Source organism: Nansenia antarctica, assembly GCF_963989245.1.
Source record: "Nansenia antarctica genome assembly, chromosome: 19".
NCBI classification, from domain to species: Eukaryota; Metazoa; Chordata; class Actinopteri; order Argentiniformes; family Microstomatidae; genus Nansenia; species Nansenia antarctica.
Genome location: NC_137692.1, coordinates 22,785,583 through 22,802,346, shown reverse-complemented (window position 1 = coordinate 22,802,346; position 16,764 = coordinate 22,785,583). Strand labels below are relative to the sequence as shown.

General features: G+C 46.7%; 2 protein-coding genes across 2 annotated transcripts in view; one reads left to right on the top strand and one right to left on the bottom strand.

Moving 5' to 3' along the window:
• Positions 1-1,683: 1,683 nt before the first annotated feature.
• LOC308174009 (cation channel sperm-associated protein 4-like) lies at positions 1,684-7,698 on the bottom strand (the record flags this gene model as incomplete). The annotated part of the gene is made up of 11 exons (XM_080549062.1): positions 1,684-1,830; positions 2,114-2,276; positions 3,195-3,412; positions 3,747-3,906; positions 4,836-4,972; positions 5,173-5,293; positions 5,655-5,752; positions 6,062-6,163; positions 6,289-6,432; positions 7,133-7,210; positions 7,666-7,698. 11 exons carry the CDS (start codon positions 7,696-7,698, stop codon positions 1,684-1,686), a joined length of 1,401 nt encoding a protein of 466 aa, XP_080405188.1.
• Positions 7,699-8,477: 779 nt separating this feature from the next.
• LOC308174286 (amyloid protein-binding protein 2-like) overlaps positions 8,478-16,764 on the top strand; it is a gene marked incomplete at its 3' end in the record, with an annotated part of 19,466 nt that continues 11,179 nt past the window's right edge. Inside the window, exons 1-5 of the mRNA XM_080549360.1 lie at positions 8,478-8,789; positions 12,639-12,727; positions 13,815-13,966; positions 15,329-15,455; positions 16,227-16,395. Of these exons, the coding sequence (XP_080405486.1) occupies positions 8,652-8,789; positions 12,639-12,727; positions 13,815-13,966; positions 15,329-15,455; positions 16,227-16,395 (675 nt within the window). The 5' untranslated portion in view covers positions 8,478-8,651. The remainder of the gene's footprint in view (positions 8,790-12,638; positions 12,728-13,814; positions 13,967-15,328; positions 15,456-16,226; positions 16,396-16,764) is intronic.

Here is a 16,764-nt window from a genome sequence, read left to right as displayed (position 1 = left end):
GTGTTGTCCTTCCAGGTCAGGTCATCCCGCATGTCCATCCCCAGGAATCGGAGGGTTGAGACTCTCTCCACGCTCTCTCCGTCGATGAGCAGGGGCTGGATCTCTGACTTTTTCCTCCTGAAGTCTACGATGATTTCCTGGGTCTTTGACTTGTTCAGCAGCAGGTTGTTAACCTTGCACAGCTTGCTCAGTTGCTCTACCTCATCCCTGTACGCCGCCTCGTCCCCCCCCCGAGATGCATCCCACCACGGTGGTGTCGTCTGCAAACTTTACGATGGAGTTGCTGGGGTGGACGGGGGTGAAGTCGTAGGTGTAGAGGTTGTAGAGGATGGGGCTTAGCACGCAGCCCTGGGGGGACCCAGTGCTGAGTCTGAGGGCTGTGGAGGTGTGGGGGCCCACCCGCACCCTCTGGGGGCGGTCGGTCAGGAAGTCCTTGATCCACGCACATATAGAGTGTGATAGACCCAGGTCTAGTAGTTTGGTCACTAGCCTGTCTGGAAGGATGGTGTTGAAGGCGGAGCTGAAGTCCACGAAGAGCAGTCTCGCGTAGCTGTTTCCCCTCTCCAGGTGGGATAGAGTGGCGTGGAGAGTCGTCGCGATGGCGTCCTCTGTGGACCTGTGGGCTCTGTAGGCGAACTGGTATGGATCCAGGTTGGGCGGGAGGCGTGTGAGTATGTGGGCCCGGACTAGTTTCTCGAAGCACTTCATGATGATTGGTGTGAGTGCCACTGGGCGGTAGTCGTTTAGGCAGCTCACCGTGCTTTTCTTCGGGACTGGGATGATAGTTGAGGTTTTCAGGCAGGGTGGGATGGTGGCCTGGGACAGGGACTGGTTGAAGATGTTGGTGAAAACCCCGGCCAGCTGGTCGGCGCAGTCCCTCAGCACCCGTCCCAGGACGCCATCCGGCCCGAGGCTTTCCTGGGGTCCACCGCCTTCAGTACGCGTCTCACTTCATGCTCTGTGAGGGTGAGGCTGCTGAGAGCTGGAGAGAGTGGTGTTTGTGTTGCGGTTACCTCCGTTCGCCCCTCGTCGAACCGGGCGTAGAAGGTGTTCAGCTTTCCCGCCAGCAGGGGGTCGTCCTCTGCGGCTGTGAGCCTGTTGGCTCTGAAGTTTGTCATCTGCTGAACCCCCTGCCACATCCGCCTGGAGTCGTTGCTCAGGAGGCATTCCTCAATCTTCTCTCTGTGGTCTGCCTTGGCCGCTTTGATTCCGCGCTTTCAGCAAAGCCCGGAGGCTCATGAACAAGCCCAGCCTGTTATGTTTGTAGTTTTATTGTATAACAAACCAGGCGAGGGCTTCTAAGCCTTCTGTTTAATTAACGATATCCCAAGGGCCAGTTTCACAGACAAGGCTTAAGCCTAATCCTGGACTAAAAAGCATCTTCAATGGAGATTTTACATTGAAAGTGTGATTTAGTCCAGGACTAGGCTTAAGCCTTGTCTGTGAAACCGGCCCCAAACGTCCTATCTCCTTCAAGCTCCTCGAATCAGAGAGCAGTTTAAAAAAAAAAAAACAGTAAAGAAACAGCTAGCAACCAATATAATTTTTCAACATTTTATTGGAAAGCTTTGAAACCTAAATATCGATAATCAGCAAGATTAGAGCATAATGTTTGCACCTAATCAGCACAATGGTTTAGGAATACACCAGTAATGTGTGTGATTCTCTACTGGTGAGTGAGCGCTACTGTGGTCCCGTGTGGTCTGATCCCCGTGTGGAAGCAGACGGATGATGGAGCTCAGAGGTTCCCATCATGGACCTCTGCCTCTTAGCGGCGTGCAGCATCCCCTTCTGGCACAGCGAGGGGGACGCCGAGTCTATTACATGAGCCTGAAGCACAGAGACAATACTCACATTCAGAGACAATACTCACATTCAGAGACAATACTCACATTCAGAGACAATACTCACATTCAGAGAGTGAACACATGTAGTCAGACAGATCAAGTAGGAACTGAATGTATAGAAAAAGCTGCAGGTTTCAAGCCAAATATAATGTGCTGATCGGTAGATATAAATATAAACATGTTGATCGCTAGATATAAATATAAACGCGTTAATCGGTAGATATAACTTCCTGATCGTATGCATTTCCAAATGTCTGCCCTCTCACCTTCTCCAGTGTGATCAGGGTGGACAGCATGTCCCCTGTGCGTCCAGTGGCAGACTCGTTCTTCAGCAGGTTGTCCTGGAGGGTCGCAGCGAGCTGGTTCCTCATGATCACCTCCTGCTCTTGCTCCTTGTTGAAGGAGAGGTCGTGCACCTCTTCCACAATGCTGCATGAATAATAACATACTGTGACGTTAGAATTATAAGGTTCTATTTCCATTTTCGCCAATTTTTTTTTTTTTTTTACATAATCTGATCCATTAGGTATTTATTAATGCCTGTGTGGTGTTATTTTTTAAATGTTGACATTTTTTAGTTAATAATTCATAAAATACAAAGGTTCCATCTCACAAAACATAATGGAATGTAAAAACTTTGACGCTCAATATCTCTGAACTGCCCTAAACGGAGATAGAACCTTATCATTCTAAACGGAGATAGAACCTTATCATTCTAAGCTCACAATAGGCTACTATGTTCACACACTGAGTGAAATGGGTTCTTGTTTTGGAAAGGGAAGCGGCTTTGGAATTAAAAACAAAACATTTGCGTGATCCTCTCTTGATCTTTGTTTTTACGGTTTAAAACTCCATTGCTATAATAATTGTATTATACTTGTTTTTATATATCAGGTTGTTTTTTTCCTCCCTCTGTTTTTATTTACTTTACTCTTCCTGTAAAGTACATTGTGTTGGATCTATGTATGAAATGGGCTATATAAATAAAGTTTGATTCAATGTTATTGTTTGTTTTTTTCCTTCTTAAATGATCACGCTAGGGACAACAGGCTGGTGTGACGGCACTGGTGGACTCAGGGGGGGGCGACCGCCTGCCCACCGAAACGTCTGTCCAGTGCCCTTTTGAGTGGCAAAAATGCTCTTTTGAGTGGCGAAAATGAGAGGGCGTGACCTATTGGTGCCCCTCCAATGGTCTAAACCTGACCATGTTCCCCCACAGTTGAAAAAACGTCGCACTAAAGTGCCCTTTTGAGTGGCAAAATTAGAGGATGTGCCCTATTGGCTGCCCTTCCAATGGTCTAAACTTGACCATGTGCACTGATGGGGTCCCATGTTGTGTGACGGTACCTCTCCAGCTCCTCACGTATCTCCCTGTAGGCTGCCATGTTCTTCTGCATGGCAGACAGCACCAGCAGCAGCTCCTCAAAGGTGTCCACGGTCAGGTTCTCTAGGCCGCTGGCCTTCAAGGGCTTCTGGCGGCAGGTCATATCGGTCTTAGCCACGACCTCCTCCATGTGGACCATGCCCTGGTCCCTGGAGAGGCCTCCGTTGTCCGCTGGCAGCAGCTGTGTAGTGAGAAGGTTGGTGATAGGTTGATTGTAATGAGAGGCCATATACCGTGTGTACTGTGTGAACTACACCTCCAGAGTGGGGCCAGGTGAGTAAAGCATTACATGTCTCCAGGTGTCTCCTTACAATAGATCCACGTAACATCATACCAACTGATGGCCTTTATCAGTCTGTTACTTTATTAGTGATTCACCACCGCGCAACAAAGACTCCTTCACATCAACTCACCTTTTTTTTGCTTTAATAGGAATGATAAAAAATGACAAATAAAAGAAGTGACAGGAAACAGGAAATGGAAGGGCAGACAGACAGACAGACAGACAGACTGACCTCAGCCAATGCATCAGAGTTTTTATCATCGTGGTCAGCCATCGTTATCTCAAGGTTGGTGGTTACCACGGCGACCAGGAGGTTGGCGAAGATGAAGGCTCCGCCGGTGAGGAAGGTGAAGAAGTACATCGCCGCTCCGTACCTCATCCACTCATCGCCACTGCAGAGGAACGGGCATCTCTTACCACACTGTGACCCATTGTAATTTGATTCAATCCTTCTATGGAGCAGGATTGGGAATATCTAATGTGAAAAAACATCTAGTATATCCAAGAAAACAAATGTGACACGGTCTGGTGAAAAGGTCCGTATGTCGTTAATTCTCAAATCACGCAAATAAAATGTGTTTTCAGTTTTTTTTGCACATTAAGAAAGTTGAAGTGTTGAAAAGCCCACTGGACAGGACCAGCCGCTAGCATAAACAGTCTATGCGGTTGTTTAGGGACACAGCTGCTAGAGGGGGCCACACTTTTGCCGCCGATTTAGCGCAAGCTACCACCCGTCGATCCAAAACTCTGCTCCCCCCGCCACAAAAGTCCTAGGGCTGCGCCTGCCTCTCGATATAACAAACAACAGTTTTAGGATCACTAAATACTTTCTGAAACGGATTCAATGTCTCGTCTGCTGTAGTTTGAACTTGACTAACTGTAGTTTGTAACTTGACTAACAGCCGTGTCCTGTTCCTCAGGTGCTGATTGCACCTGGTGCCCGAAGTATAAAAGACCAGAGAACACTCCACTCCTGGCTTCTTACCCGTCTGCACAGCATTGTTATTTGTGATTCTCGTTAGTTCTTTTTTATTGTTATCATCACCCTTCCCTTTTGGAAGGATGATGTTCCTTTGTTTTGTTTTTGCCGTTATGTTGAATCTTTTGGCGGTCTTCACCCTCCCTCAAGAGTGTTTATCATTCAAATCATTTTCTTTGATTCAAACAGCGACTTTGTCCATCCGTTTCCGTTATGATGTACCATTGACATGTGACAACGAGCCCAGAGAGCATTTAGTCAATGATAACGTTATTACCCTGTCACAAATTAACAGATAATTGCATTAAATCCGAGGACTGTGTGAATGGGTGTGGCACTCACTCCTCAAACTCCTTGTAGATGGCCATCCACCCGTCCTGGGTGATGCATATGAAGAGGGTGTAGAGGGCAGAGGAAAGGTCCCCGAACGCTGATGGAACAGCAGCACTGAACAGAGTCACGCCGAACACAGCAAAGACCTGACACCAGATACAAACAACCCAGCGACATCACACACACACACACACACACACACACACACACACACACACACACACACACTATAACTCATATCGAAACATCATATTGATGTTGTGCATTTTTAGGCCATGAGAGAGAGAGAGAGAGAGAGAGAGAGAGAGGGGGGGGGGGGGGAGGGGGAGGGATGGCTGATTCATACCAGCATAATGATGACGAGGAGGAGGATGATGTTGGCCATGTCTGGGATAGACTGCATGATAACTTGGACCATCATGGCCACTCCCTGCAAGGAGGCAAACCCTCTGGCGCTACGGATCACCCTAGAACACACAGGAAAGCCCCACGTTAGAACATGTCCAACATGAATAAAACCCCTCGTCACTGGCGGACTCAGGGGGGGGGGGGGGGGGCAGGGGGGCGACCGCCCCTCCTGGTGCCCCCACGGTTGAAAAACGTCTCGCTTAAGTGCCCTTTTGAGTGGCGAAATTAGAGGATGTGCCGTATTGGCTGCCCTTCTAATGGTCTAAACTTGACCATGTGCACTGATGGGGTCCCATGTTGTGCAGTAGGTGCCCTTTTTTTCTTTTCGCCCCCCCTGCCCTTCAAACAGCCTGAGTCCGCCACTGCCCCTCGTCTATTATGACGGAGGTGAGGATTGTGAATCAAGGGTCTGTCCCTCACCTGATGACCTTTAGTAAATTGGTCCCATCCTGAGGGAAGATCATGGGTCCAAGGATCAGGGCCAGAGTGACGATACAATCCAGGATGTTCCAGCCATTCTGCAATTCATTCATACAAAAAGAAAGGGGGGTATGAATCTTGAAGAGGGCACGCAGTCGCACTATGACCTTTTTCCATACTGATGGGATCTCTGCTGAGAGGAGGGACAGGTTAAAAATATATTTTATTGGGGCGATAATGGGGGCCGCAAGCTTAGAAAAGGAAGGCCATCAAGACCATCAGATCCAGCTGGATGAGACTGGCAAGGGAGAAGCTATTCTATTCTATCGTATCTTGATTTTTGTGACCTTTATTAATGTGGTTAGGTTAGCCCAGAACTGGATAATCTAATGAATGGACCTGCTTACCTTCCAGAATATGTTGAAGCCATAATACCACTTGACCAGAATCTCCCAGACGAAGACTGTAAGGATAATATGCTCGCAGACCGTGAACGCAATGTCATATTTCTATAATGGAGAAAAATCATACAATTACATTTCAGATCAATGTTTTACAATTCACTTCCAATAGGAAGGGTGCTTTCAAATTGAGAGTAGAGTAATGAATGAATGACCAGTCAATATTGACTAACCTTGGCAATAATATCATTGGTTTGGAAGGCAATAATGATGCAATTGCTGACAATCACGACGATAATGAGGAGTCTGAACAGGAAGTTCTCCAGCAGCGCGCCCACAAGCACCTGGGAGACGTAGTTTTCAGCATCGGAGTCGTCCTACAGGGGAGATCATGTAGGGATTGGAGACGGAGTTGCATTGAACCTTCATCTTGACTGGTTGGATGAATGGAATTCATCTCTCTGTGGTATTCTCGGCGTTGACGGTAGACATTAGGGGGAAAACATGGACTGAAGACCCATCTCTTCAGGTTACACCTTAACTGCTCCTCCTGAGACATCTTCTGCCCCTCAGCACTACGTCTCCTAAGACACCCGCTTTCCCCTCTACTGTGTCCCTAAAAACTTCTATTGCCCCCCTTGTACTGTTTCTCTGTTTCTCCAGTGTAAAAAAAAAAAAAAACTAGGTTTAGAAGAAGGTGATAGGAGAAGGTTTTTCCTTCTATCAATGGCCCCGGGCCTGAGCTAGATTACTCTTCCTGCTACGACTGATGGATTGATGATTCACATGCTTAGTATTCAAATGTATTGATTGTAAGTCGCTTTGGAATAAGGCGTCTGCTAAATGCCAAAAATGTAAATGTAAATGAAAACAACCACTAGCTAAGCCTCTGTTTCATCTCCTTTCCAGTGTGTACTTACTTAGCGACACTGTAGGCCTCCACTGTAACTCCTTCTTCATTAGGATGTAAAACATCTGTATAACTAATTATAGTGGTGCACTTAAGACATATTTTATGTTATTGCCTTTCTTACACGCAGCTATAGCCTAAAATAAGGAAGAAAAGCCTGACTTTACCTTCTGCTGAGTGATGTCCCTGAAGTTGATCAGCTCCGGCTCATGATCTCCCTCCAGCCCCGTGGCGCTCTCTGATAGCTGGTCCAGGGGTGGCCAAGTGGGACAACACGTGACGTTAGAATTATAATTATATTATTTTTGTCAAAATTGAGTTTTTTTACATAATCTGATCCATTCGGTGTTTATTAATGCCTGTGTGGTGTTATTTTTTAAAATGTTGACATTTTTGAGTTAGTAATTCATAAAATACAAAGGTTCCATCTCACAGAACATAATGGAATGTAAAAACTTTGACACTCTATCTCTGAACCACCCTAAACGGAGATAGAACCTTATCATTCTAAACGGAGATAGAACCTTATCATTCTAAGCTCACGAGTTATCACAAACAATTGGATATTACTGAACCAGAAAACGCTAGCTATGGCATTCAGAAGTTGTTTAACTGTAAAATGTAACATAATCTGTGTTGAACATTTGGTGCGTGAAGGTGGACATGAGAGAGTGAGAGACGTGATGAAAGATTAATTTACCTGGAGGATCTTCAGACGTTTATTGTAATCCATGTTTCTCACCCTTTAACTCGTTAAATACACCATTTGAAGTCTATCTCACGCTGATTGTCAAGACAACTCCGTTTAGAATGTTTTGGCACGAGTGGAGATAGAACCAATTAGTCGAGAGTTCGAAAAGGTTAGGGTTTCAGGGCGACATTTCAGCTAAACCTAGGCAAAGAAAAGTGGTATTCTGTACACACATAATATATAATAATAATAATAATAATAATAATAATAATAACTTTATTTGTATAGCACTTTTTCTGCAAACGGGAGCAAAAAATCGGATTTGGGTTTCTAATAGCTAAAAAGCAATACTGTTTTCACTTTATCGTATTAAACTAGCAAAAGAAGTTTGCAATTTCAGTTTGTAAAGCGTCTTTGAGTGTCTAGAAAAGCGCTATATAAGCCTAATGTATTATTATTATTATTATTATTATTATTATTATTATTATTATGTATTGTATTATTATGTATTATGTGTTGTTAGGACCCCCTCGAAAACGAGTTGGCACATCTCAAGGGGTTTTAATCTAATAAAATAAATGTACTACTTAATTATTATAAAAAAATATTAAAGACCACAACATTGCATTGACCAATCAAAACCAATCAAACTCCTACCACTTCCCAAAAAGGGGGCGGGGACATGACGACATGACGCTGAGGGCAAAAGTACCCGGATGCGTCGCTCTGATGAATGGGGTCTGAAGCAGACAGGGGTGGTGGCACAGCACAGGGATCGGGCTGAGTCGCCCTCAACATGGAAGCCAGAGGTTATTGTTGCTTTTGTCATGTCATTCATACCTTTTCTCTGTCTCTCTGACCTATGTGTATGTGTATGAGGAGTATCAGAGGAGGTGTTTCTGGACATTGGAAAGGGGAAAGGTAGCTATTTCTTTATTCTAGGAAGGGAAGGCTATTTCCTTATTCCAGTGTTTTGGGGGACGGAGAACAACATCATGGCTGCGGGGGAGCTGGAGTGGGTCCCAGAGAGCCTCTACAACACCGCCATCTCTGCCGTGGTGGACAACTACGGGCCGTCACGGAGGGACATCCGCTCCCTGCCGGAGAATATACAATTTGATGTTTATTATAAGGTTAGTAAGCTGTCTGTCTGTCTGCCACTGGCACTTTACTGTCTGTCTGTCTGACACTGTTTACTGTCTGTCTGTCTGTCTGACACTGTTGACTGTCTGTCTGTCTGTCTGTCTGTCTGCCACTGGCAGTTTACTGTCTGTCTGCCACTGGCAGTTTACTGTCTGTCTGTCTGACACTGTTTACTGTCTGTCTGTCTGTCTGTCTGTCTGTCACTGTTTACTGTCTGTCTGACTGTCTGCCTGACACTGGCAGTTTACTGTCTGTCTGTCTGTCTGTGTGTCTGTGTGTCTGTCTGTCTGTCTGTCTGTCTGTGTGTCTGTCACTGTTTACTGTCTGTCTGTCTGACACTGTTTACTGTCTGTCTGTTTGTCTGTCTGTCTGTCTGACACTGTTTACTGTCTGTCTGTCTGACACTGTTTACTGTCTGTCTGTCTGTCTGTCTGTCTGTCACTGTTTACTGTTTACTGTCTGTCTGACACTGTTTACTGTCTGTCTGTCTGTCTGCCTGACACTGGCAGTTTACTGTCTGTCTGTCTGTCTGTCTGACACTGTTACTGTCTGTCTGTCTGTCTGACACTGTTTACTGTCTGTCTGACACTGTTTACTGTTTGTCTGTTTGTCTGTCTGACACTGTTTACTGTCTGTCTGTCTGACACTGTTTACTGTCTGTCTGTCTGACACTGCTTACTGTCTGTCTGTCTGTCTGTCTGACACTGTTTACTGTTTACTGTCTGTCTGTCTGACACTGTTTACTGTCTGTCTGTCTGACACTGTTTACTGTCTGTCTGTCTGACACTGTTTACTGTCTGTCTGTCTGTCTGTCTGTCTGACACTGTTTACTGTCTGTCTGTCTGACACTGTTTACTGTCTGTCTGTCTGTCTGACACTGTTTACTGTCTGTCTGTCTGTCTGTGTGTCTGTCACTGTTTACTGTCTGTCTGTCTGTCTGTCTGACACTGTTTACTGTCTGTCTGTCTGACACGGTTTACTCAGCTGTTGTGTTGGCTTGTAGTGGACAGACACATAGCTAGTGTCTGTTGTGTTGGCTTGTAGTGGACAGACACATAGCTAGTGTCTGTTGTGTTGGCTTGTCAACAGACACAGCTGGTATCTAGCCATATAGCCAGCAAGCTATAGCATTCTAGCTAAAATGTTGTCAGACAAAGTTGATGTTCTCAACATAAATATATGGTGCTGGGTAGAGGCAGCTGGTTAGCGTGGCGTCTTCTCTTCGCTAGGACTGTTCTCCTACTAGAATCGGGAGAAGATTGAGGGTTTCCAGCTAGCTATGTTACCTGCCCCAGAGACTTGCTTTGGATGTCATTGAGTTTCACCACACCCAGACTAGCCTCTAAGCCTTTCACACACTAACTTCCACAGCGAAAGTGGGACAGGGACATGACACCAGAGTTGATGTAAGAAAGGAGCAAATGCATAATTCGATATGCACTTTAACTTGCAGCATAACTTGTCAAGGCCTCTCTCTTGTCTTGTGTTGGTTAGTGCAGTTGAGTATCAACAACAACAACAACAACAACAACAACAACAACAGCAACAACAACAACAAGGAGGTAGCAGCGTAGTGTTGATTGATTGAATGAATGAATGAATGAATGAATGAATGAATGAATGAATGAATGGTCTTTATTGTCATTGATATAGTACAGGTACCAAACAACGAAATTTAGGAGGGGGGGCTCCCCTGGTGCTAGAAAAAAAATACTAAAAACAAGAGGGAAAAGAGCTGGTTTACATAAATAAAGGCTATATACACTATCTACTATACTATACTACTATACTATACAAATAAAACACTGTGCTGTACTCTATGCTATGCTATAAATATCCTAACATTTCCTATCTCTGAACCTTATGTACCCTAGGGTTGTCATATTGCACATAGTATTATTGCACATTCATTTAAAGTGTCGCAGTTTGCAGGTTTGAAATGTTCACAGTTGTATTTCAGTATTGCACTTGATTACAATCTAGTAGCTGCCATCAAATTGTCTAGATTGTCCAGGGCCTAGAACCTAGGTCTTTGCTGTGTTCAGGGCCTGAATGGCCCTAGGGTAGAAGCTGAGCTTCAAGAATAGATTTCTTTCTCTGGTGTTATGCAAGACTACCCCCATACCCAGGTCTGCTGGCTACAACCCAACCAGTTGTAACTGACAGATGGAAGCCAACCATTTTGTAGGTGAAAGGTAGCTAGGCCAACTGGAGCTGGGGGTTTGGGACTTGTTCTGCAAGGTGATGCAGCCAGGAGATTCCCAAAGTTAAAACGACAGCAGGCAGTAAACACGTTGTTGCACATGGAAGTCATGTGTCACTTGTCTTGATGTCAAAAAAGCCTCATAGCCTTAACATTTTTAATAAATTCATCACAGGAAAAAGATGGAGAATATGGATAATGTTCTTCTGTCACAGTCAAGCTGCACTCTGATAATACCACCAGCTACAGCTCAGCACATTGTGATGACATGCCAGACGTCAGCGATTCGCTTTGTTTTGTTTGAACCTCTGTGCGTTGGGGGGAGAGAGGTGGGGGTGGGGGGACATTTTGTTTCCCCCCCTCCTCCCCTGCAAACAAATCAACACATAACTAGCTTGCAGTTCTTGGTCAGTTGGTTACATGTTACATTGCATAACCAGCACATAAATCACGCTGGCAGGGGTGGTGTTTAATGATCTAGTGGCCAGCCACAGAGGTAGCTTTTGTAAAGGCTTAACAATTGAGGGCATTGTATTCTGATTCCCACAATAAGAAAATAAGAATGAATCTCTCTCTCTCATCACTGACAGGGGTGGGTAGATAAGAACAGCCTTGTTCGTGTGTGCGTGTGCGTGTGCGTGTGCGTGTGTGTGTGTGTGTGTGTGTGTGTGTGTGTGTGCGTGTGTGTGTGTGTGTTTGCATGTGTGTGTGTGTGTGTGTGTGTGTGTGTGTGTGTGTGTGTGTGTGTGTTTGCGTGTGTGCGTGTGTGTGTGTGTGTGTGTGTGTGTGTGTGTGTGCGCGCTACCTGTGTCACAATCCCTTCCTGAGTCACATAGCCTAGCTACTTGCTTACAGTATTGTAGGCCCTTGTGGAAATATGTGTTTTGGCTAAACTTGGGTGGAATTGAAAACAAAACGTTGTGTTACTCCAGAGAGACTGTGTATGTAGCATGTCGGGTACACATACCGTACATGGTTTACCTCTTTAGCAGCTAGTAGGCCCGGGATACTTTGACTTCTGTTGGCAGCCAACTGCAAGTCCTTGAGAATAACCACTTTGTCGTAAGATGCCCTTGATGGCAATGCTTTATTTGACACCCGTAAGTTGTATTCACCAGGTTATTAGAAGGTAGATGACTTTATCCTACATTTAGATTTCTTTTGGGATTCCCACATACGTAGGCTGTGGAACAAGCTTTTTTAGGGGAATACTCCACTGACATTATTGGCACGTTTGTGCTGTGTTAGAGGGATCTAATGTACTGTCACTACTGTGTTTATTTGGTATGCTATGTGTGCATTTGACTGCTCCTGTTTAACTGGTTGTCTTAACAGCCATCGTGTTCGGGTTGAACTGCCCCCCCCCCCCCCCCCCCATTCTCCTTTGTGTTTCTGCTGAATGGGAGTCCTCTCAATCACCTTGAATTGTCTCTCCCTCCCTTCTACCTCTCTCTCTCTCTCTTTCTCCCTTCTACCCCCCCCTCTCTTTCTTTCTCCCTTCTATCTCTCCTCCTCCTCTCTCTCTCTCTCTCTCTCTCTCTCTCCATCCCTTCTACCCCTCCTCCTCTCTACCTCTCTCCCTCACCCTCTTCTATCTGCCCTCTCCCTCTCTCTCCCCCCTTCCTCTCTCTATCAGCTTTACCAGCAGGGCCGGCTTTGCCAGCTCGGATTTGAGTTCATTGAACTGGAGGTGTTTGCCAAAGTCCTGCGAGCTTCTGACAAAAGGTAAGACACACACGAGGCCTGTGTTGTAAACTCAAACCAGCCATCAGTGTCCTGACTGGTCTGACGTGTGAGGTGGGCCCCAGAAGACACCCAAGGCAACCAACCAAGCTGGGTTATGTGGCATAATAATGTCCTCCAGACATACCGGTACTTCTCTGCCTGATGTCATGTGACACGGCCTTCAAGTATCAATTTTTCTTCATACTAGCTAAGTACCCTCCTCTGTTTTTATTGTCCTGGACAATATTTGTGAACTACTGACACTGACACCTGTCTTTCCCCCTCTCCCTGTCTCTCTACCTCAACTCCCTCGTCCTCTCGTCCTCTCCCTCCGTCTCTCCCCCTCAACTCCCTCTTCCTTTCCCCCCTTGTCCCTGTCCCCCTCTCCCTCTGTCTCTCCTACTCAACTCCCTCTTCCTTTCCCCCCTTGTCCCTGTCCCCCTCTCCTACTCAACTCCCTCTTCCTCTCATCCCCTCCCTGTCCCCCTCTCCCTCTGTCTCTCCCCCTCAACTCCCTCTTCCTCTCATCCCCTCCCTGTCCCCCTCTCCCTCTGTCTCTCCCCCTCAACTCCCTCTTCCTCTCATCCCCTCCCTGTCCCCCTCTCCCTCTGTCTCTCCCCCTCAACTCCCTCTTCCTCTCATCCCCTCCCTGTCCCCCTCTCCCTCTGTCTCTCCCCCTCAACTCCCTCTTCCTCTCACCCCCTCCCTGTCCCCCTCTCCCCCTCAACTCCCTCTTCCTCTCACTCTCACCCTCCCCCTCTCTCTCCCCCTCACCTCCCTCTTCCTCTCACCCTCTCCCTGTCCTTCTCTCCCCCTCACCTCCCTCTTCCTCTCACCCTCTCCCTGTCCTTCTCTCTCCCCCTCACCCCCCTCTTCCTCTCACCCTCTCCCTGTCCTTCTCTCCCCCCTCACCTCCCTCTTCCTCTCCCCCTCTCCCTGTCCTTCTCTCTCCCCCTCACCCCCCTCTTCCTCTCACCCTCTCCCTGTCCTTCTCTCCCCCCTCACCTCCCTCTTCCTCTCACCCTCTCCCTGTCCTCCCTCTCCCCCTCACCTCCCTCTTCCTCTCGCCCTCTCCCTGCTCCTCCAGACACCTCCTGCACCACTGTTTCCAGGCCCTGATGGACCACTGCGTGAAGGTGGCATCAGTGCTGGCCACCTCCTTCTGCCGCCGGTGCTCGTACATCTCTGAGTCTGAAGCCCATGTCAAAGAGAAGGCCGTCCAGTTTGGCTTTGTGTTGGGTAGGTACACCCATCAGCTAATAATAATAATAATAATAATAATAATAATAATAATAATAACTACTTACATTTATATAGCGCTTTTCACAGACCCAAGATCGCTGGGGAGTGGGACAAACAGAACAGAGCCAGAGAGACACAAACACACAAAACAGAGACAGTGAAACGTGGTGAAAAGATGTGTTTTAAGGGCAGCTTTGAATATGTCCAGGGTTGGAGAGTCACGGATATCCTTGGGTAGAGAGTTCCAGAGGGTGGGTGGGGGGGGCTTCCACACTGAAGGCTCTGTACCCGAAGGTCCCGAGTTTGGCACTGGGTTGGATGAGGAGGTAACCCGTGTTAGAGAACCTCAGAGTTCAGATCCCCTGCCCTATCCTGTGTGGAGCAGAATGCCACATATCCCTTTATGGTGTACAGCCTATCTATCATATCATATACTGTACCTGCCTCTCATATACCTTCACTACTACACAGAGGCGATTGCCGCCAACAGGGGCAGTTTTTCCCCGCAAGATTTAGTGAGACGGTGGCGGGTGGACCACGTATTTAAAAAATTGAAATATAATAATATGAACAAACACATTTCGGAGGGGGCGATGACGGAGACATTTTGCGTGAACAGTACTGAAACATGTGCTGTTCTCTTCTTTTTCCCGCACTTTCTGTCTTTCCCTTTCTCACTGTCCACTTACTTCTTCTTCCGCTGCTCTTCTATGTCAGAGTCTGAAGTCGGTTTGGCTTTGTGTTGAGTAGGTGGCAGTGGAGAATCGTGACGTTAGAATTATAAGGTTCTTTCTCCATCATAATCTGATCCATTAGGTGTTTATTTATGCCTGTGTGGTGTTATTTTTAAAATGTTGAAATGTTTTAGTTAGTAATTAATAAAATACAAAGGTTCCGTCTCATAAAACATAATGGAATCAATGTAAAAACGTTGACGCTCAATATCTCTGAACTACTCTGAACGGAGATAGAACCTTATCATTCTAAGCTCACGGAATGACAATTCGATTTTTTTCTTTATTGTACCATCCAGGGGTGGAAATGTGTCTTTTGGTATCACCATAAAACATAAAAGCAGCTTCATCATCATCATCATCATCAGAATGATGTCCTGCCCTACCACTGGCAATATTGCCCCTACCCAAAATAAATACACAACAATCACATGTTCAAGACACAGGGTGAAGGACAAATGTTCATGTTGGCCCGTGGCACCCTAAAACATTCAAGGGTAGTGGTGGGCTGAATGATGGCTGATTAGACAGAAGGACAACCTTCTGGGAACGAGACGAAGGCCTTAACCTATCAAGAGCCATATACTGTAGAGCTGTCTGTACTAATGCTCTTTTCCTCCACTAGGTGGCTTCCTGTCTGACGCAGGTTGGTATGGCGACGCAGAGAGGGTGTTCCTGTCGTGCCTGCAGCTGTGCCTTCAGCTACACGACGACGTCGCGCACTGGTACCGTACCGTGGAGTGCTGCGTCAGGTCAGTCCTGCCCTCTCCTCCTCCTTCCACCTGGTGTAACACCACACCTGTACTACACCTGTACTACACCTGTACTACACCTGTACTACACCTGTACTACACCCACACTTGTCCAGGCTCCCAGAGCTGTGCACGCTACACAACGAGGTCATGCACTGGTACCGTGCCGTGGAGTGCTGCGTCAGGTCAGTCCTGCCCTCTCCTCCTCCTTCCACCTGGTGTAACACCACACCTGTACTACACCTGTACTACACCTGTACTACACCTGTACTACACCTGTACTACACCTGTATTAGTACATCACACCTGTACTACACCCACACTTGTCCAGGCTCCCAGAGTCTAGGGTCAAGTCCACAGGTCAGGTCAGGTCAGGTCAGGTCAGGTCAGGTCAGGTCAGGTCAGGTCAGGTCAGCCCTCTATTCCTCCTTTCTTTGTGTATCACTACATCATTTTCCAGGCTCCCACAGTCTTTGTCAACCAGTAGAATGATAAGGTTCTATCTCCATCATAATCTGATCCATTAGGTGTTTATTTATGCCTGTGTGGTGTTTCTTTCCTAGCACCAGGGGAGCCACCCCTCCTAAATTTCGTTGTTTGGTACCTGTACTATAGCAATGACAATAAAGACCATTCATTCATTCATTCATTCATTCATTCAGAATCCCGATGCTTGAAGGTGTTCCTCATGTTCCCCATGATGGTGTTCCTCATGTTCCCCATGATGGTGTTCCTCATGTTCCCCATGGTGTTTGTGTTGCCTCTCTACAGGTTGCTCCACGTACGTAACGGCAACTGCAGATACCACCTGGGAGAGGAGACCTTCAAGCTGGCTCAGTCCTACATGGACAAACTAGCCAAACACGGTCACCAGGTCAACAAGGCGGCGCTCTACGGGGAGTTGTGTGCCTTGCTCTTTGCCAAAAGCCACTATGACGAGGTAGGCCAAGGGAGAGACACGGGGCCACATCAAGGGAGGCTAGTGGAGGTAGAGAAACGGGGGAACGGTGGGCTCGTTATAAGGATAATAATACGGAATGAGGAATGGTATCAAACTACGCTGTGTTTGATAATAATAATAATAATAATAATAACAACTTGAATTTATATAGCGCCTATCAGGGTTCCCAAGGTTGCTTTACAGAGATACAGGAAAGAAAACAAAAACAACAACAGAACTAGAGGCTGAAGGCCTCGGTAGAACAGGTGGGACTTGAGGGCCGTTTTAAAGGCGTCCAGGGTGGGGATGTTGCTTCCATCACTGAAAGCTCTGTCCCCGAAGGTTCGCAGATTCTTCTTATTCTTCTTC